Here is a 22,442-nt window from a genome sequence, read left to right on the forward strand (position 1 = left end):
ATTTTGTGTTTTAAACGGCAGCCGCAGCTTAAACCCACAGAACTCAGCAGCTGCCGGTCCGCCCACGTGACCGGGAAATGGGAGCCAGAGGACAGATCAAATCCACACTAGGCCAGACACTAACCATGACTCATAGACCGAAACTCCAGAGCTAATTAATATGGAAACCCATCTCCTAATCAAATCAAGAGACTGACTGAAACACACCCATATTCATCAATACAGAACCATCCTGACACAAAGGACAGGTATCCACCAGACAGGAACGAACAGACTAATACACACCAGCACTCCAAGGGATGCTAGCCCCCAGCCACAGAGAGAGACAAGCAGATAGCACCCGGACCTGTTTACATAATCCAATTAGCACCCTATTGTGTGTACACTGCAACTCTCCTGGGACGGCAGGAAACCCACCATTTGCACCTACTCCAGCGATGATGGGGAACTATCATCCCATTCATACTCAAAATCCTCACATCCTGACAAAGAAAGGTATATAATGTGTAGCAGCGCACGGGAACAGCAGACCAGCCGAGATTCGGGCCTCGGTTGGTCTCCGCCGGTGTTACTGTATCAATAAACGTTACCGATTGTTGAACCGCACTCTGGGCTCGGACTGATATCATTTCATCCGCGCTAACAGAGGGAAATCAGGAGGGCAAAAAGGGGACATGAGATAGCTTTGGAAAATAGAATTAAGGAGAATCCAAAGAGTTTTTACAAATACATAAAGGACAAAAGGGTAACTAGGGAAAGAATAGGGCTCCTCAAAGATCAGCAAGGCAGCCTTTGTGTGGAGCTGCAGAAAATGGAGGAGATACTAAACGAGTATTTTGCATCAGTATTTACTGTGGAAAAGGATATGGAAGGTATAGAATGTAGGGAAATAGATGGTGACATCTTGAAAAATTTCCATATTACAGAGGAGGAAGGGCTGGATGTCTTGAAATGCATAAAAATGGATAAATCCCCAGAACCTGATCAGGTGCACCCGAGAACTCTGTGGGAAGCGAGGGAAATGATTGCTGAGCCTCTTACTGAGATATTTGTATCAGCGATAGTCACAGGTGAGGTGCTGGAAGACTGGAGGTTGGCAAATGTGGTGCCACTGTTTAAGATAGGTGGTAAGGACAAGCCAGGGAACTATAGACCAGTGAGCCTGATGTCGGTGCTCAGCAAGTTGTTGGAGGGAATCCTGAGGGACAGGATGTACATGTATTTGGAAAGGCAAGGACTGATTAGGGAAGGTCAACATGGCTTTGTGCTTGGGAAATCATGTTTCGCAAACTTGATTGAGTTTTTTGAAGAAGTAACAAAAGGATTGATGAGATGTGATCTATATGGACTTCAGTAAGGCATTCAACATGGTTCCCCATGGGAGACTGGTTAGCAAGGTTAGATCTCACAGAATACAGGGAGAACTAGCCATTTGGATACAGAACTGGCTCAAAGGTAGAAGACAAAGGGTGATGGTGGAGGGTTGTTTTTCAGACTGGAGGCCTGTGACTAGTGGAGTGCCACAAGGATCAGTGCTGGATCCACTACTTATCATCATTTATATAAATGATTTGGATGTGAGCGTAAGAGGTATAGTTAGTAAGTTTGCAGATGACACCAAAATTGGAGGTATAGTGGACAGCAAAGAATGTTACCTCAGATTATAACGGGATCTTGGTCAGATGGGCCAATGGACTGAGAAGTGGCAGACAGAGTTTAAATCAGATAAATGCGAGGTGCTGCATTTTTGGGAAAGCAAATCTTTTCAGGACTTAAATGCTTAATGGTAAGGTCCTAGGGAGTGTTGCTGAATAAACAGACCTTGGAGTGCAAGTTCATAGCTCCTTGAAAGTGGAGTCGCAGGTAGACAGGATAATGAAGAAGGCGTTTGGTACACTTTTCTTTATTGGCCAGAATAAAGTGGTTAGCTCTGCTGCCTCACAGAGTCAGAGAGCCGGGTTCAATTCCCACCTCGGGCACCTATCTATGTGGAGTTTGCACATTCTTCCCGTGTCTGTGTGGGTTTCCTCTGGGTACTCCGGTTTCCTACCACAGTCCAAAGATGTGCAGGTTAGGTGAATTGGCCATGTTAAATTGCCTGCAGTGTTAGGTGGATTAGTCAGCAGTAAATGTAGTGGAGTGGGTTGCTCTTCAGGCGGTCGGTGTGGACTTGTTGGGCCGAAGGGCCTGTTTCCACACTGTAGGGAATCTAATCTAATCTAATATTGAGTACAGGAGTCGGGCTGTCATGTTGCGGCTATACTGGACATTGGTTAGGCCACTGTTGGAATATTGCTTGCAATTCTGGTCTCCTTCCTATCGGAAAAATGTTGTGAAACTTGAAAGGGTTCAGAGAAGATTTACAAGGCTGCTGCCAAGGTTGGAGGATTTGAGCTTTAGGGAGAGGCTGAACAGGGCTGTTTACCCAGGAGCTTCAGAGGTTGACAGGTGATCTTATAGAGGTTAAGAAAATCATGAGGGGCATTGATAGGATAAATAGACCAAGTTTTTTCCCTGGGGTGGGGGAGTCCAGAACTAGAAGGCATAGGTTTAGGGTGAGATGGGAAAGATATAAAAGAGACCTAAGGGGTAACTTTTTTCACGCAGAGGGTGGTGCGTGTATGGCATGAGCTGCCAGAGGAAGTGGTGGAGGCTGGTACAATTGCAACATTTAAAATGCATTTGGATGGGTTTATGAATAGGAATAGTTTGGAGGGATATGGGCCGGGTGCTGGCAGGTGCAACTAGATTGGATTGGGATATCTGGTCTGCATGGACAGGTTGGACCAAAGGGTTTGTTTCTGTGCTGTACATTCCTATGACTAAATGTAATCCAACTTAAATCGACCAAACTTAAAAACATCTTAGGTTCACAATGCTTGACCTTTTTTTAAAGTGAACTTGGATAGTTCTGTTAAGATCCCGGTATGGAGAACTGTAAACCAAAATAACCAAATCTCTAACTGACCCAAAATGTAGCAACAAAGCATAGAATCCTGTTATGATTTGGAGGTGCCGGTGTTGGACTGGGGTGTGCAAAGTTAAAAATCACACAACACCAGGTTATAGTCCAACAGGTTTAATTGCAATTATAATCTGGTGTGCGATTTTTAACTTAGAATCCTGTTGGTATTTTCTACTTTAACACAAATCAGAATCTATGTCAATGAAACATGAATTAACAGTCAAATGATATGTACTAACTATAAATTACAGATCAAACAAAATCTCTCAAGAGATTCTGAAATGTGGTTCTTCAATCTCACAGTCTTTTTAACTTGGTTTTTGAATGACGTTGTCTGATTTTCCTCACTCAACGAATTGGTCCTGTGTCATCTGTAAAAAATATCTCTTATGAACCAGAATCACCCAGAAACTGTCGTCACCTCAATAACACCTCGACAGAACACCCTTAGCTAGGTTCATAAAAGTCTTGACATCACAAATTTCCCAAACATTTTCTAAGTCTGTGAACAAATCTTGTTACAAGAAGTCTAGTTAGTGTAAACCAAACTGATCAAAGCCCAATTCATAATTTCTGCTCTTACCACACCTTCAGCTTTTTTTTTATTTAAAATGGTACCACTCACACAGACATAGCTCCTTGTAATTGTGCCTCCTAATTTTTGTCCTTCCTTCTTTACAACAATAGTTTGTTTGTTCTGTCACTTGACCAGATCTTAAAACCTTTGTTCCTGTTGGTGCTTCTTCCAGGTTCAAGGTTCCCAGGTCACTAGACTAGCAGTTCTTAACATACTTAACAAGAAAATTACAACTGTTCCTTTTACAACTGATGCAAGCTCTCACATGCTCTTTCTAAACATTCTTAAAAAAAATTAAGAATTTTCTGACATGTTCACAAGATTACAAACTTTCCTCCCATGTTGCTTAATGGTCAAATGTTGTCACACTGTTTATATTAACTAGTGGAACCAATTACTGTAGGTCCATAGTTTCATTCTTCACGATATGGTCACACACTTACTAAATCAGAAGGTTAAGCTCAACCTGCATTCCAGAAATTTGAGCAAAATTGATTGTAGCACAGTACTGAAGAAATGCAATTGGAGATGCTTCTGTTGCATATTATATTAACTTGAGATTTAATGGCCCTCTTGGATGAGCACAGAAGATTCCATAAGATTATTCAAAGAGCAGCAGGGGAATTCTGCTGATGTTCTCACCAATATTTATGTATTCACTAATATCAAATAGATAATGTGATCAGCAGTTCATTGCTGATTGTGGAACCTGGCTGTACACTGATTGCTGCTATACTTCCTTACATTCTTCCCAATGATATTTCAAAAGTATTTCAATAATTATAAAGTGTTTAGGGAATTACGAGATCATGAAATGTACATGTAGTTTTACCTTCCAGTAAGTGAAAGAAATCAAATTATCTTTTAACGTTGCAACAAATTATAAAGAGCTTTACTTTCCATCTGTCAATGCTACACAAAGCAGAATACTCAAAACTGTTAATGAAACAAGTAGTGAATGTATTCTACCTTCAAGCACGGACATCTGTTCACTTGATCACAGCACAAGTACAAATGACTAGAATCATAGAATCCCTACTGAGTATTCAATATACTAATTCAATATATAAATAGAAACCAGAAAAACCATGCAAACAACAAAATTACTGCAGATGATAGGTGAAGAAACCAAATCACATATTTTCATTTGAACAGCATTTGCAGCCAGGAATCAGCCTCTAAAACTTTCCACCAATTAGTTGATGACACAGAGTCATAAGAGTCATAGACATGTACAGCACAGAAACAGACCCTTCGGTCCAACTTGCCCATGCCGATCAGATATCCCAAACTAATCTAGTCCCACTTGCCAGCACCCGGCCCATATCTCTCCAAACCCTTCCTATTCATATACCCACTCAGATGCCTTTTAAATGCTGCAATTGTACAAGCCGCTACTACTTCCTCTGGCAGCTCATTCCAGAAACACACCACTTTCTGCGTGAAAAATTGTCCCTTAGTTCCCTTTTTTAAACTTTCCCTCTCACCCTAAACCTATGCCCTCTAGTTCTGTATTCCCCACTGCAGGGAAAAGACTTTGCCAATTTATCCTATCCATGCCCCTCATGATTTTCTAAACCTCTATAAGGTCACCCCTCCGACGGTCCAGGGAAAACAGCCCTAGCCAATTCAACCTCTCCCTATAGCTCAAATCCTCTAACCCTGGCAACATCCTTGTAAATATTTTCTGAACCTTTTCAAGTTTCACAAACATCCTTCCGACAGAAAGGAGACCAGAATTGCACACAATATTCCAAAAGTGGCCTGACCAACGTCCTGTCTAGCCACAACATAACCTCCCAACTCCTATACTCAATTCTCTGACCAATAATTGTTGTTTAATATAGGATCCATACCAAGAACAGAATGCGGTCAGCAAATTTCCATGTTCCAAATTAAATAGTTCTATATTTTCTTCAATTCAGATTTTCTTCTAGCATTTTGTTTTTAAACTTACAACCATAATTTCTAGTAATAAACTTTGAAAATCTCCCCAATTTGTTGTTCACAGGACAGGTTGTCAAACATACTTATGCTCTCACTAACAATCACAAAGTAAAAATGACTGAATCTTTCACCTTTAATTAATATTTTAGAAAGAGCTGATTAAATACTTCAGCCGTACACAAGATTAATGTAAAGGATGAACTACTTTTAAAAAAAATTTTAACTGCGTAGGACAATTTTGATATTCCACATTGACATCCATGCTTAAATATTGCTTGGATAAGTGTATTCTAGGAATTCCCAGATATGACATCGAATGTCAGCATTTTCATCTTATGCAGGTGAAATGCTAAGTATGCAGGTCATTATGCTTCTGAAAGCAAAAGAGTCTGCAGTGCACTACTGCTGCAGTATAGGTGCATGCACATTCATTTTTGGCTAACCATTTGAACTAGTGTCATGAAAGCAATGGCTTTAAATTATAAGCTCTTAAATTATAATGCTAGAAGAAATTATACAACAGTACTGTGATTCCACAGTGGTATCACGATGTGGAGGTACCGGTCGGTTGGCCTAGGGTGGACAAAAATCAGAAATCACACAACATCAGGTTATAGTCAACAGATTCATTTGAAATCACAAGTTTTCAGAGCATAGTCCTTTCATCAGGTGAAGTGACAGGGTAAGCAGACTTGAAACCTAATTCTGATTTTTCTTCACTAATGCCACTACACCTGCTTAGAGCCCCCACCCCACCAAGTAGCCCCTGCTCTTCCTCCTGATTTATAGCATCCGCAGCAGTTTCAATTTTTATTTGACTGGAATAACATGATTGGTATAACTGTCACATGCTGGGAGTCTAACCAAAGTAATAAGTAATCCAAGACTGTACAAACTAATTAAGGGAGATAGATCACAACAATTTATCAAAGTGATGGTTTCAAAACAGGACAGCAAGGAAGACTTTACATGTGCAGACAAAAGCAAGGGCAGGGGTTGCTGGAGGGTGCTCAGTAGGTCTGGCAGCATCTGTGAAGAAAAGTCAGTTAATGTTTCAGGTCCGGTGATCCTTCCTCTGGTTTATCTTCATAGATGCTACCGGACCTGCTGGGCTTTTCCAGCAACTTCTGTTTTTGTTTCATGTTATTCCAGTCACTTGGTTTGTCTCCAGCACCATCGTTTTTTTTTGTAATTATCTCTCTACCTCATTTAATTGGATTTAAAATCATCTCTTCGCATGTTATTCAGCTGTGACACTTTTACTCACACCACCGAAACTCTTGGTCACCTGCAGAGACTTTTTATTTGACACTGCACTCAGACCACTTGTGTGATCTTTTGATCTCACTACCCATACATTCTGTGTTCTGTGTGCTTCCCTTTCACTTCACTTGTCGAAGGGGCTACGGTCCAAAAGCTTGTAGTTTCAAATCAACTTGTTGGACTATAACCTGGTGTTGTATGATTTCTGATTTTGTTGTATCACTATCAAATCAGAAGAACTGACATGACAAGTTCTGTTATTATTTGTGACAAACAAATATTAGAATTCATTTATGTACTTAGATTCATTTATCTGTGATTAAGGTATTTGATTTTTATATTTTTAATACCAATTGTTTTGGATTTTTGAATTTTGAACTAGTGACATACAGTGTTTGTGCATCTGAAAGGGGTTAATGAACTTGAGAGCATTTCTGTGGCCATTTTGATTTCAGTTTTAAAAATATTCTGAGATAGTTCAGGGAGGCTAATGGGCATATGTTTACACCGGGAAAATTCAGAAGCAAAAGTAGTGAGCAGTGTGGTGCACTGGACTTTCACACAGAAGATTCCAGGAATTTTGGGAGGCTTTGGAGAAACACCATAGTTTAGAAAAAGTGCTTGTTATTTTCAGTTTGGGGCAGCTTAGAGTGAAGAATGATATTGGAGATATGAGTTTTAGAAAGTGCATAGGGCAGTAAAGTAATAAAGGAGAAAGATTGGAACCAAAGAGCTATATAAAGAAAGTAACATGCTTTCATGTTAAGAAATCTGAACATACCAAAGCCAATGATGGAAATTAAATGGGAGACTACGTATAGTAATAGGAATGTTTAACCAATCTTCTGAAAAGGAGTCATCAGCAAGTAACATCACGATCACTAGAAAAGTAGTATTAGACAAACTAATGGGGCTAAAGGCAGGTAAATCCCCCACCCCTAATGACTTGCATCCTAAAATCTTAGAAGAGGTAGCTAGAGAGATAGTGGATGCATCGGTTGTAATTTGTTCATGCTGTTTATGTGGAAAATGCATTAGCTATAAAACAACGTTAGAGATTCAATCCAGAGAGATTAGCTCAGGTCAAGGTAGAGATTAGTTCATGATGGATAACAACATTATTGAATTAAGTCATTGTAGCTTGAGTTCATGATGATGAAACTTGAGAACTCAAAAGATTCTGTTTGATTATCACAGTCAGCATGGTAACAGAAGTGGACTCATTATTCAGAGACTATAAGATTACATTGAATGAAATGAACATGCATGATTTGTCACAAAAACAGACTGACAAAATGACACTAGGAAGTTCGTTGGCTTATACAGCCAAAGAAATACTGTTTTTTTTGTGACATCAGACAGACTAGCAATGCAAAATAATGTTACTTGAAAGGAAAAATGCACTAAAGTTTCAACAACTAATAAATAAAGTCACCGAAGAACTATCAACTGTTATATATATCAATGATTTGGTTGTTTTTGCCATACATGAGCAGAACTGTTTGATTGGCTTCAACACGCTAATTTGGTTATAAATCTGGCTAAACGTGAATTTGATAAGGTAAGATGATTTATCTGCATTACACTGTGGGACTAGACCAAGTAGCATCTAGAGAAGTGAAAATACAGGCTATTTGGTATTTTCCCTTGCCAAGGTCAAAGCATGAAATTTTGCATAATTTTAGCATGAGCGGATTTGATTTCAAGTTCTTCCAAACTGCAGCACATACATTTGTATCTTTAACAGAATTTTTGAAGGCAGAAAACATGAATAATACAAAACTCAAATTGCCTCGGAAAACTTGAAAGTTGGGTTGACAAGTGCACCATTTTTAGTTACACCTAATTGTGGGAGGCCATTCAAACATTGGTTTGGAGACTGGTTAATTGCAAGATGGAGATTGAACAGCTTGCCAGTTATTTTTCAAAGAAACTGACCAGAGCAGATATGTTCTTCAGCATTGAGTCTTAATTGGGCTCTACGTCATTTTGAAATATATAACAGCAGCAACGTAGAAAAAAACTGTTATTAATACAGACCACATTCTTTTGACTTCTTGGAAAAATTCTGGGACTTTACCATCTGTCACGACTTTTTAAAATCTGTGTTATATGTAAATAGTTTGGTTTGTTCTAGTTTATTTTCATTTAGAGTCATAGAGATGTACACCATGGAAACAGACCCTTCAGTCCAACCTGTCCATGCAGACCAGATATCCCAACCCAATCTAGTCCCACCTGCCAGCATAATGCCCATATCCCTCCAAACTCTGCCTATTCACATACCCATCCAAATGCATTTTAACTGTTGCAATTGTACCATCCTCCACCACTTCCTCTAGCAGCTCATTCCATACACATACCACCCTCTGCGTGAAAAAGTTGCCTCTTAGGTTCCTTTTATATCTTTCCCATCTCACCCTAAACCTATGCCCTCTAGTTCTGGACTCCCCAACCCCAAGGAAAAGACTTTGTCGATTTATCCTATCCATGCCCCCCATGATTTTGTAAACCTCTATAAGGCCACCCCTCAGCCTTCAACGCTCCAGGGAAAACAGCCCCAGCTTGTTCAGCCTCTCCCTATAGCTCAAATCCTCCAAATCTGGCAATATCCTTGTAAACCTTTTCTGAAACCTTTCAAGTTTCACAACATCTTTCCGATAGGAAGGAGACCAGAATCGCATGCAATATTCCAACAGTGTCCTAACCAATGCCCTGTACAGCCGTAACATGACCTCCCAACTCCTGTACTCAATACTCTGACCAATAAAAGAAAGCATACCAAATGCCTTCTTCACTATCTTATCTACCTGCGACTCCAGTTTCAAGGAGCTATGAACTTGCACTCCAAGGTCTCTCTGTTCAGCAACTGTGGCACTCCACTGGTCACAGGCCTCCAGTCTGAAAAACAACCCTCCACTACCACCCTCTGTCTTCTACATTTCAGCCAGTTCTGTATCCAAATGGCTAGTTCTCCCTGTATTCCATGAGATCTAACCTTGCTAATCAGTCGCCCATGGGGAACCATGTTGAATGCCTTACTGAAGTCCATATAGATCACATCTACCACTCTGCCCTCATCAATTCTCTTTGTTACTTCCTCAAAAAACTCAATCAAGTTTGTGAGACATGATTTCCCACGCACAAAACCATGTTGACTATCCCGAATCAGTCCTTGCCTTCCCAAATATATGTACACCCTGTCCCTCAGGATTCCCTCCAACAACTTGCCCACTACCGAGGTCAGGCTCACTAGTCTATAGTTCCCTAGTTTGTCCTTACCACCCTTCTTAAACAGTGGCACCACGTTAGCCAACCTCCAGTTTTCCAGCACCTCACCTGTGATTATCGATGATACAAATATCTCAGAAGAGGCCCAGCAATCACTTCCCTAGCTTCCCACAGAGTTCTAGGGTACACCTGATCAGGTCCTGGGGATTTATCCATTTTTATGCATTTCAAGACATCCAGCCCTTCCTCCTCTGTAATCTGGACATTTTGCAAGATGTCAACATCTATTTCCCTACAGTCTATATCTTCAATATCCTTTTCCACAGTAAATACTGATGGCAAAATACTCATTTAGTATCTCCCCCATTTTCTGCGGCTCCACACAAAGGCCGCGTTACTGATATTTGAGGGGCCCTTTCTCTCCCTAGTTACCCTTTAGTCCTTTATGTATTTGTAAAAACTCTTTGGATTCTCCTTAATTCTATTTGCCAAAGCTATCTCATGTCCCCTTTTTGCCCTCCTGATTTCCCTCTTAAGTATACTCCTACTTCCTTTATACTCTAAGGATTCATTCGATCTCTCCTGTCTATACCTTACATATGCTTCCTTCTTTTTCTTAACCAAACCCTCAATTTCTTTAGTCATCCAGCATTCCCTATACCCACCAGCCTTTCATTTCACCCTAACAGTAATATACTTTCTCTGGATTCTCATTATCTCAATTCTGAAGGCTTCCCATTTTCCAGCTGACCCTTTAACCTGCGAACATCCGCGCCCAATCAGCTTTTGAAAGTTCTTGCCTAATACCGTCAAAATTGGCCTTTTTCCAATTTAGAACCTCAACTCTTAGATCTGGTCTATCCTTTTCCACCACTATTTTAAATCTAATGTAATTATGGTCACTCACTGACACCCCCACTCCCCCATTATGCTCCCCCACTGACACCTCAGTCACCTGTCCTGCCTTATTCCCAACAATAGATCAAGTTTTGCACTTTCTGTAGTAGGTACATCCACACACTGAATCAGAAAATTTTCTTGTACACACTTAAGAAATTCCTCTCCATCTAAACCATTAACACTAAGTTCTTACCCATAATTAACTTAATTTCATTGTTAAATACATTTTTTGATGTTTTACAGTGAAAAAAATCTAACAGGCCCAGGCCTCAATCTGGGATCTGTCCAGTAATAACATCTGGGATTAATAGTTAATAATAAGAAACGTCTTTTTCCAAGCCTGTCCCAGTCCTTCTGAAGTTGAAACTTGGCACCTTTGTCAAAAATAAAAAAAGAGGTTGGTGAAACCTTCAATTAACCAAATTCATTTCTTTGGCTATTCAGGAGAGACTGCAATTGTTTGTTTACAGCATGAATCAATGGAAACTTGTACTTTACATGCATTACTAATCACTTTGAGGTTCATAGGTAATGAACTGATAGCAATTACTAAACTGTAATTTACCTAGATTAAGTTTGAATTGATAGTTTGGGGAAACTTTCATTGCAAAGTAGCTGAATGCATCATAAATTGCACCTTAAATCTAGGACATAATAAATCAATAATTTAAACTTCGACACTTGGAAAACACGCAAGGCAAGTGGGACTAGAATTTGGCAAATCACAACTGTCACAAAAATATTCAGCTCTGATGCTTTGTTTCAGACCTGTATCAGATTTCTACCTACATCAACATCAATTTTTCTTTCTTCATTTGTGATTAAAAATGGCTTTGTTCCTTTCACCTGTTCTATTTCTTTCGAAAAAAAATGTTAACAAAGAATACAGCTCTGTCTATTTAGAACAATTACCTTAAAAATTATTTAAGATCATGGGAAGATTGACTTGTGAAGTGTATCTGACCAGCAGTAATAGCAGTTGTGAGCAATTTGTATCCTACTGGCCTCAATTCACATCTGATATGTATCAGATCTCCCTATTCCACAAAGTGTAAGAGAATTACTAATGTTTTAAAAGCATTTTCACTCCCATCAGTTTGTTTCATTCAACATAATTATTTAAATAGTCTCCTTAGAGCTGATACAGATTATATTTTGAACAATGTATTTATAGTTTTAATCACACTCAAAATTTGGGAGCAATTTTACTTTAAGACATCTAGTCAAATTCTCCCTGCTTCTGCTTAAACATAACTGATTAACCACAGTACCTCATAATTCTTATTCTGTGTCAAAAAGCCATCACTTGTTCCTTCTGTTTTGACAGTTTTTTGACTAGAAGGTCTATTTTTTCTTCGAAATCTTTTATCGTCTTCACTTGCACTGCTGGTGTCTTCCTCATCATCAGGATTGCCATCTTCACTGTCACTGATATCATCATCTTCACCACCACCCTCATCACCATCATCATTATTTACACCTTTCCCTTTCTTCTTCCCACTACAAGGTCGCCAGTCATTATCATCTTCACTATCATAATCATCAAAACCATTCAACTCTTCCACGGATATCATATCCAACATTGTTCTCTTTTTACGCAAATTCCATTTCTTTTGTCCATCATTTGATTCATCTGGCCCAGCATCATCCACTGTTTCCTTAGTTTTCTTCTTACTAGCTTTGTTTTCAGTTTGTTCTTTGATGTCAGAATCAGGTTCTTCTGGCTGACTGTTTTTGCACTCAACTTCTGCTTTGCCATCAGAAGAATCCTTTTTCTCCTGTTCAGAGTCCTCTTCACTGCCATTTTGTCCACCTTCACTCTCTGAGGCTTCTTCACTATCCTTACCAGCACTCTCTCCACTCCCATCAGAATCTGTTACAAAAGCAATATTAACTTTTCTTAGTATAGTTAAACAAGAAGATTAACAAATATTTGATGTTATTAGAAAATTTTTATCGAAAGATGCATTGAGAGAATTATTTGTGTTAATCAGCTTTTATAAATTTTATAATCTAGTTTAGTATTGCCGTAGAATGGTCCACTAGAGTCGACCCTACTAAAATGCTGTGGATGAGTTAGTAATCACCGCATTAGAACTCTAAGAAAGGAGAGAATCTGTGGTGTGTATATATATCTAGCAGTCCAAATCATCACACTCCGTTAATCAGAAAAGTGAAATCTATACACACCAAAGTTTACAAAGTCTTTAAACTATTCACAGTAGTAACAGAAGCTAATGTAATAACAGTATAAATCACCTCAAAATATTAACATAATTCAATAAACAAGCTTATAAGTCAGTTTACACTTGAAACTTTGGGAAGGAGGAAAACCCTGTATTACATATACAATTTCAACAAATATTTTCAAAGGTTAAACTGATGCTCATCTGTTGTGTTCTATGCCACAGCATTATAAGCTAATAATAGCCACAGAAAAGACACTATTATTCCATCAGTGGTGAAAGTGGTATTGCACCAAAATGGGAAAATAAGAAACACTGTTGAAGCAATGGACATAGTTTCACTCAGTAAAGCTATCAATTTAAGACCTACTATAGAGACAAGTCAGTCACTTATCAGGTCTTAAATGTTTTAAAAATGACTTAGTTATTTATTGAAGATTTTCTAAAGAAACTTATGCACGCAAAATCAGAATCTGTCTTTTCTATTCCCAAATGCTGATAGATCAGCTGAACATTTCATCATTGCTCAATTTCCTACAATCCTCACTCTACATGCACTACAATCTATAGTTTGGTGTAGCATCTTCTTTCCCAGTGGTTTACCAATGTGTAGCAGAGTCATTGTAGATGAGAAAATTATAGATTCAACTTCTCAAGTTAAAGATTAAAATCCAAAGTTATCTGTTTTCAGAAAAATACATTTAAGCTCTCACACCTTACTATTATCTACCAGTTCAATTTAGAAATACTGTAGATTTGTATGTAAAATCGTGACTGGATAACTGTAGGTTCAGTGCACAATCAAAAAATCTGCAAGCATCATCATCCTGAGTTTCCAAAGTATGAGAAACTTATCAAGTACACACCACCAATGAAACAGTGCCCCAATAAGGAAGTCCACAATTTCAGATAGGGACAGAAAAAAAAATAAACAATATAATAAACACAAAATACTCACCTGAAGCATCTCCGACTTCAAAATCACTGTCATCTGAGCTGTCATAATCTAGAGCTTCCAAGAGAGATGTTGCTAGTGTCTTCACTTGTCTCTTCTTTGGACCACGCTCAACTATGTAAATACAAAGTAAAATGTATTCAGTAATTACAAATGGCCATAGATACCTATAACTCCTAGAGTTAACATATGTATGTAGGGCAGGGAGAGAGAAGCAAGAACAAGATAGTGGGGATGAAGGTGGTGCGGCGAAGCTAAGATAAAAAGGAATTTATATTCACTATTTCCTATTAGTAAACTACTGCCACCTGGCTCTTCTATCCTAAAACTCTCTTCTTTCTGTTTTTCACCAGAAATCTCCACAAAGAATCACAACGAGAATGTGTATAAGGTGTAAGCAGGTAGGGAAAGAGTTAAGTGCTGAGGTTTGTAAAACAAGAGGTTCTGCTGAGCATGATGCAGATCACATAAGAACTTACAGTTTACAATGGGGTACTGGAGGCAAGGGTAATGGGTTAACGAGGTGAAAAGGCATTCATTATGTAGAACTATTTAACAAGATGAGGGAGCATTCAGTATGTGAGGTCAGTTTAACAAGGTGAAAAGTATTCATTATGTGAAGCCAATTATTCATTTGTAACAGCAGATGGCTTAATCTTTACTACTGATGCTCGCTGATTGTAACAGTCACTCAATTAATATGTATGTTGTGTTATCTGGATGCTCCTCCCTGTAAAATGACCATATAATTCATTAAGAAACTGCTATTCCAGAGAAGACCGTGAACTCATGTCGCTATGCACAAGGGCAATTGTTCTCTTTTCCTCTAGGGCCTGGAATAAAGATGAACTATACCATGTCTCTGAGAGTTTTGCTTCAACTGAAGGGGAGAAACAGGACAATAACAAGGCCTTCACACTCTCTCTTATCCTGCAAATATTTATCCTCTGATTTACTGTAAACTTGGAAATCTGTTATAATTGATTCAATCCAGGGCCTGCAATGATCCCCTAAGATGAAGTTACTTGACCTGCACTTATAATAGCAAACAAACTGCAACACACTTCCTCTAAGACTGCACACAATGGCAAGTAAATGCCACAATGAAAAGACACATTCTGCACAAAAAAAAATTAAGGGGGAAAATACTTTGGAGCTATCAGGCAGAGAGACAGAAGATACAGAGAACAACTGGAATCTTTTTAAGTAGATGACAGTTATAGCTTAGTCAAGAAACTTCTTTACATGAGGTCTAATCAGTTCTTGCTACTCAAATGTAATCTTTCAGTAAACCTGTTAAGTAGTCATCTTATGACTTGCTTGGAAAACACCTTTGACAAGTGTTCACATCAATCAAACATTATAAGGTGCATAACCTCACCCACAAACTGGAAGTTCATTGGATGAAACATTAATTTTACTTTTAAATTCAATTTGAGCTTCTGCACATAGCTACACGTATTGCATCAAAGGTTCCTGGACGTGGAAAAATTTCTACTACTTTGTAAAATTAACTGAAAAAATGTCAGCAATGAGATGTCTGTTCATTTAATACAATAGTAGTCTTACATGGCATGCATTTCCCATTATGGTCTAAAATGCATGTAGAGAAAAGAAATTAAGTGTCAATGTCACTTTCATCATCACAGTTGGTACCATGCAGTATGATCTCAGTAGATGTTACTTTTGACCCTAGTCAGGAAACTAGCTTGGTAGATTATATTTAATTTGTGTTGATTTTAACAAAGTGGTCTCTCACTGTACTATAAGCTTGCAATGTTGCAGATTTTGTTTTAATAATAAGATGGATGGTTATTACAAAGGTTGTTGCCTGGTCTGGAGGGAGGGTCTTATGAGGAAAGGCTGAGAGACTTGGGTCTGTTCTCATTGCAAAGAAGAAGGCTAAGAGGGGATTTGATAGAGACATATAAGATGATCAGAGGATTAGATAGGGCAGACAGTGAAAGACTCTTTCCTAGGGTGGTGACGTCAACTTGTACGAGGGGGCGTAACTACAAATTGAGGGGTGATAGATTTAAGACAGATGTCAGAGGCAAGTTCTTTATGCAGAGAGTGGTAAGGGCGTGGAATGCCCTACCTGCTAAGGTAGTCAACTCAGCCACATTAGGGAGATTTAAACAATCCTTAGATAAGCGCATGGTTGATTTTGGGATAGTGTAGGGGAACGAGCTGAGAATAGTTCACAGGTCGGCGCAACATCGAGGGCCGAAGGGCCTGTTCTGTGCTGTATTGTTCTATGTTCTATATACAAGAGGAACATAGGTAAAATAAAATAACCTAAACAATCTACTTACAATACAAATTCAAAGATTTTATACATTTGGTGGAAGCATAATCCCATTAGTCCCAGTATACTCCTTTATAAATGGAAAAGAAACAGCATTTGTAGACTCAAAACATGCTATTTAGAGTCCTTACTGATTTTTTTGTTATTTTTGGTTTATTATTTTATCAATTTTGATTTGAAGCTGTGATAACTTTTGGACTGTTTCTAATAGCTGGTGTTAAAACAAAAACAGATCAAACAAACTTCTGGTTTATTCATAAGGTCAAATTTGGAAGTTGATTGCTAGTTGGTTTCTGACCTAAGTTCTGCAGATACTTTATCACCAGGGAAAAGCATCAAGTTTAATAGAGAGTAAAAGTTAGCCATTATTAAGATCAGTATCTGGGAACTGGTTGCAGCCAGTCTGGAAAAGACCTTATACTCGAGCACCTGGCAAATTTGGAATGGTAACTGGGACAATTTGTCTGTCAGAGAAAGGCTAGAGTTAGAACTGTGTTTTGGACTATGTTTTCTATGTAAAAAAAAGTCTTGAATGCAAAGACAATACATACGATGCCGGTTTCACATGTAATCCCATTTAAATCATGTGTTGTAAACGTTAGTCCTCCAGTCTTCTAAATTTGCTAGTATGTACATTATTGCAACTATTTCATCAACTATTTAAACGAAATATTCAATGTCAGAACATTTCTGTTCATCCACTACTGAATGTAAGATAAGCAGTCCGATAATTAGCACGAGTGAAGGAATCAAGGAAGGTGTGAAGTAGTAGACCTGGATGTCACTAGCATACATACAAAAGACACCAGAATACTCTGTTCCAGAGTACAGTCAACTCTTGTAGGCGAGGGTTATCTGAATGATCCTTGTGACTGCAAGTGAGGCAGGTGTGGAAACTGAGAAGGTACAAGAGGAGAAGCCTTAGCCTTTCCAAGTATCCAAAAGTTCTAGATTATTGCAGCTTATATGGAAAAAAGGCAAGGTCTGAAGGTTGGATAAACAAACTGATTGCAGCATTGCCACGCAGGGAGCTTTTCAAGGGGGAGTAATAGAATAGTGTTGTTTGTTCTCAGGGACCAATTTATCAATAGGACAGATACAGTTCACTGTAGTCAAGAATGAGTCCAGAAGTTGCATGCCCAACACTATTTGAGTCTGCTCTGTCATTCAGTATAATCATAACTAATCCTGCAACTCAGTACCTTGTTCCCACTTTGTCCGCATACCCTCTGATCCCATTAGCTCTAAGAACTGTTTCCAATTCCAGTTTGAAAATATTCAATGTTTCAATATTCAATTCCACAGGTTCACCACTCCCTGGGTGAAGAAATTTCTCCTCATCTTAGTCTTAAACAGCCTACCCACATCCTTAAACTGTGATCCTGGGATGGAAATTGGGAACATCCTTAATGAGTTTACCATGTCTCATTCTGTTAGAAATTTATAGTTTCAAGAGATTCTTTCCCTCGTTCTTGTAAAATCCAATAATGAGTATTGTCTTAGCCAATTCAGTCTCTCTTCATAAATCGGTCATATCACCCCAAGATTCAGTCTGAGAAATCTTCATTGCACTCCTCCATAGTCAGTACATCTTTCCTCTGATAAGGAGACTGCACATAGTACTCTAGGTATGGTCTCACCAAGTCCCCTTGTAATTGCATTAAGAGCTCACAATGGAAGGGGAAGGTTGCAATTATCAAGGTCTATTTGGATACCACTGACATAGATGGAACTAGGAAAGTGGTCCACATAAGGGATTATGAGCAGGTAGGGATTAAAATAAAAAGTAGAACAAAAATAACCTACAAATTATTACTTATGCCATGAACAACTTGACAAAGGGTAATTAGAGTCGAATGAGTGGATCAATGAGTTGTGTTCGAAAAAAGGGTTTCGCTTACTGGAGCAAATGCCCATGACTGGGTAAAATGAAAATTAAGATTGTACCATTGGAACAAACATCTGAACCATGCATTGATTGGTGCTCTGGCAAAATGTAAAACTAGGCTGATAGAGGGAGCTGTCAAATAAATAATGAGGGCAAAGGATCCTCTGAAAAGAGATGTGGTAAAAGTAAGAGAAAGGCAAGGCAATAAAGTAACAATAATATGGATAATGGTAACCAAAGTGTGGAAAGAAGGGACTGAGCATATAAACGTAAGAGTGCAGCAGCAGATAAAGCAGAGTATACAAGAGTCACAAACTAAATATGCTGTGGCATTTGTAACAAAACAAATGAATTCACAGCACAAATCAAATCAATGTGGACGACCTGACAGCCTTTTCACTGACATGGGTGCAAATTTACGGCCGGAATCTAAATATTTAAGGTTGTATAACATTACAGAAGAACAGAAAGCCAAAAACAGATGGCATTGAGCTCTGTTAATTGATATATATAAGTGCAATAATGTTTGATAATGTTCGAAATATAACATTTGCTCAGAAAACAAGTGTGTGAATGACCTTGGGTCAAATAAAAAAGTAACAGCAATGGTCGGAAGCAGTTTGCTCCCAGCAGAGAGGGCCAATTCTCTCACTTTCACATGCCTAAACAACATAACGGGATATAAAATGAAGCAGAGCAAGATAGCGGACAAAGACACATTCCTCCCTGATACACTCAGTGCTTTCTACGCTCGGTTGGAGCAGAATGCAAGCGGCGCAGTGTCACCTATTCCAACAGCCCCGGTTGCACCTGTTCCTAGTCACCACTGCAGACGCCAGATCAGTTTCTGAGAATCAACACAAAGAAAGCAATGGACCTGGACAGAATCCCCAACCAAGCACTTAGATCCTATATGGACAAGCTGCCAGAAGTATTCACTAACATCTTCACTCCCTCCCTCCTACAAACCTAAGTGCCCACCTGCTTGAGGACCACCATCATCCCAGTACTGAAGATTACTACCCAGTGGCTCTGACCTCCATAATCCTGAAGTGCTTTGAAAGACTGGTCATATCACACATCAACTCTACCCTCCCAGCCTTTCTCGATCTCCTGCAATTTGCCTACTGATGTCACAGGTTCACAGCCGATGCGATTTCCCAAGCCCTGCACACATCCTTGGGAGAAAGTGAGAACTGCAGATGCTGGAGAGTCAGAGTTAAAAAGTGTGGTGCTGGAAAAGCACAGGAGGTCAGGCAGCATCCGAAGAGCAAGACAGTTGACATTTCGGGCATAAGCCTTTCATCATAACCCCTCATCCCTGGAACATCTGGACAACAAGGACACCTACAACAGACTCTTGCTCATCGACTACAGGTTAGCCTTCAACACCATTATCCCCTCTAGACTGATCTCAAAACTCCGTGACCTAGGTCCTGCAACTGATCCTCAACTTCCTGATCCATAGACCACAATCAGTGAAGATAGACAACTGCACCTCCTCCACGATAACCCTCAACACCGAACACCGAAGCCCCTCCCCAAGAATGTATTCTCAGCCCCCTCTTGTACGCCTTGTACACCCATGACTGTGTAGTTAAATTCCAAATGAACACCATCAACAAGTCTGCTGATGACACCACTGGGGTAAGACAGATATCAAACAATGATCAGTCAGAATACAGAAACGAGACAGCGGGCTTGGTGTCATGGTGCAATGATAACAACCTCTGTCTCAACGTCAGGAAAAATTAAGAACTGATCACTGACTTCAGAAAGAAGGGAGGAGAACACGCCCCATCTACATCAACAGAGCGGAGGTTGAAGGGGTCGACAGCATCAAGTTTCTGAGAGTGATTATAACAGACAACCTGTCCTGGATTTCCAAACATAGATGTGATGGTCAAGAAGGCACAACAATGCCTCTTCTTCCTCAGGTGGCTCAGGAAATTTGGCATGTCCATAAGGACCCACACCAACTGAATGCATAAAGGCCTGGTTAGGCAATTGTCCTGCCCAGGACCGCAAGAAACTGCAGAAGGTTATGTCCACAGCCCAGACCATCACGGAAGCCAACCTTCCATCAATGGACTCCATTTACACTTCTCGTTGCCACAGAAAGGCTGTCAATATCAAAGAACCACCCGACCCAGTAATTCTCTCCTATAACCTCTTCCATCAGTCAGAAGATACAGAAGCTTGACCGGGAAAGCAAATCTTAGCAGGACTTATACACTTCATGGTAAAGTCCTTGGGAGTGCTGCTGAACAGAGAGACCTTGGAGTGCAAGTTCATAGCTCCTTGAAAGTGGAGTCACAGGTAGGTAGGATAGTGAAGAAGGCGTTTAGTATGCTTTTCTTTATTGGTCAGAGTATTGAGTACAGGAGTTGGTGTTTTAAAAAATTCTCAAGGTCAAGGACCAGGCTCGCAGGAAAGTAGTCTGACACAGAACAAACAGCCAAGAGGCGAGTCTGCTAGAATATAAGTGTTTTATTCCACGCAGCGTCGCCACAACCAGGTCTCGTACTTACAACGGGTCTGGTTTATACTCACTCTACGTGTTACCGGAACTGGGAGCCGTCAGTTCTCGTAGAGCGGTTGCCAACAACCCACGCTCGGTGGTTAAACGCAACCCCGGAGCAGACTCTACCGAACTGGAGACTTTTCCAGCTGATATACTCTTTTCGAGATCTAAACATTCATGTGAACAGCAGAGCAAGGCTGAAAAACACATTCCATTCTGGTCACATACAGATAAGAAGATTCACACGGGAAGGTGTGTAATAAGATTCACACGGGACTAAGCGACACCTTCCATTTTCGGTTAGATTCACACATGTATTGGGACACAATTTTAACCCTTTCACCACAGTCGGGAGGTCATATTGCGGCTGTACAGGACATTGGTTAGGTCACTGTTGGAATATTCCGTGCAATTCTGGTATCCTTCCCATCAGAAAGATGTTGTGAAACTTGAAAGGGTTCAGAAAAGATTTAGAGGATGTTGCCAGGGTTGGAAGATTTGAGCCATAGGGAGAGGATGATCAGGCTAGGGCTATTTTCCCTGGAGCTTCGGAGGTTGAGGAGTGACCTTATAGAGGTTTATAAAATCATGAGGGGCGTGGATAGGATAAAAGTGACAAAGTCTTTTCCCTGGGGTGGGGGAGTCCAGAACTAGAGGGCATCGCAGGGTGAGAGGGGAAAAATATAAAAGAGACTCAAGGGGCAACTTTTTCACACAGAGGGTGGTACGCGTATGGAATCAGCTGCCAGAGGAAGTGGTGGAGGCTGGTACAATTGCAACATTTAAAAGGTATTTGGATGGGTATATGAATAGGAAGGGTTTGGAGGGATATGGGCTGGGTGCTGGCAGGTGGGACTACATTGGGTTGGGATATATGGTCGGCATGGACGAGTTGGACCGAAGGGTCTGTTTCCCTGCTGTACATCTCTATGACTCTATGACCCTAAGTGTACCAACGGGTTCAAGAACAGCTTCTTCCCTGCCATTATTAGACTGATGAATGGACTCTCCAACTTCAAACAATGGTGATCTTGCTTTGTGCATCTCCTGTACAATGTAACTAGTATGCCTCACCCTATCCAAGCACGCTATGATCTGTATGTCTGTGTTTATTATGATCTGCCTGTACGGCTCACAAACAAAGCTTTTCAATATACTAAGATACATGTGACAATAAATCAAATCAAAACAATTTATACTCATAGTAGATCCCTTTTTCTCTTTCAACACCATTTACAATCTCTGTCTTTTGCACCGAGCCACTAGACTATTTGTTCACTTTGCTCCAGTCAAAAGTATTAAAGTCCAGAAAGAGAAATCTTTACAAATGTGTTAAGAATTAAATAGAAATTAAACATGAATAACATAGAATTGATTTGGAACCTGGATGTAAAAAAGGTGATCTTGGTCCCGAACAGGCAGCAGAGGAAAGTGGCTGAGCAGAGGCTGATAGCTAAGTTCGGTACCCATAGGGAGGGCCTCAACCGGGACCTTGGGTTCATGTCACATTACAGGTGATCACCATTGCACTATACACACACACACACACTCTACATGCACACAGACACAGATACACACAGACGCGCACAAAGACACCCACACACACCCTTATAGACACACAGACTCCCACACAAGCACCCCCTCACAGACTTAAGACACTCTGCACTCACTACACACACACACACACATTCTCACACT

The 22,442-nt window shown here is 39.9% G+C and overlaps 1 protein-coding gene across 13 annotated transcripts in view; it reads right to left on the minus strand.

Annotated features, from left to right (window-relative positions):
* The window catches only part of phf14 (PHD finger protein 14), a 290,569-nt gene that overhangs the window by 262,642 nt on the left and 5,485 nt on the right, over positions 1-22,442 (minus strand). For all 13 annotated transcript variants that reach the window (XR_006311667.1, XR_006311666.1, XR_006311664.1 and 10 more), the window contains exons 2-3: positions 14,028-14,138; positions 12,155-12,756 (exon numbers count right to left, since the gene is read on the minus strand). Coding sequence is in view for 8 of the 13 variants with exons in the window: in XM_043689855.1 (XP_043545790.1) it covers positions 12,155-12,756; positions 14,028-14,138 (713 nt within the window). In the remaining 5 variants the exon portion in view is untranslated. The remainder of the gene's footprint in view (positions 1-12,154; positions 12,757-14,027; positions 14,139-22,442) is intronic.

This window comes from Chiloscyllium plagiosum, chromosome 5, assembly GCF_004010195.1.
Source record: "Chiloscyllium plagiosum isolate BGI_BamShark_2017 chromosome 5, ASM401019v2, whole genome shotgun sequence".
Taxonomy (NCBI): Eukaryota; Metazoa; Chordata; class Chondrichthyes; order Orectolobiformes; family Hemiscylliidae; genus Chiloscyllium; species Chiloscyllium plagiosum.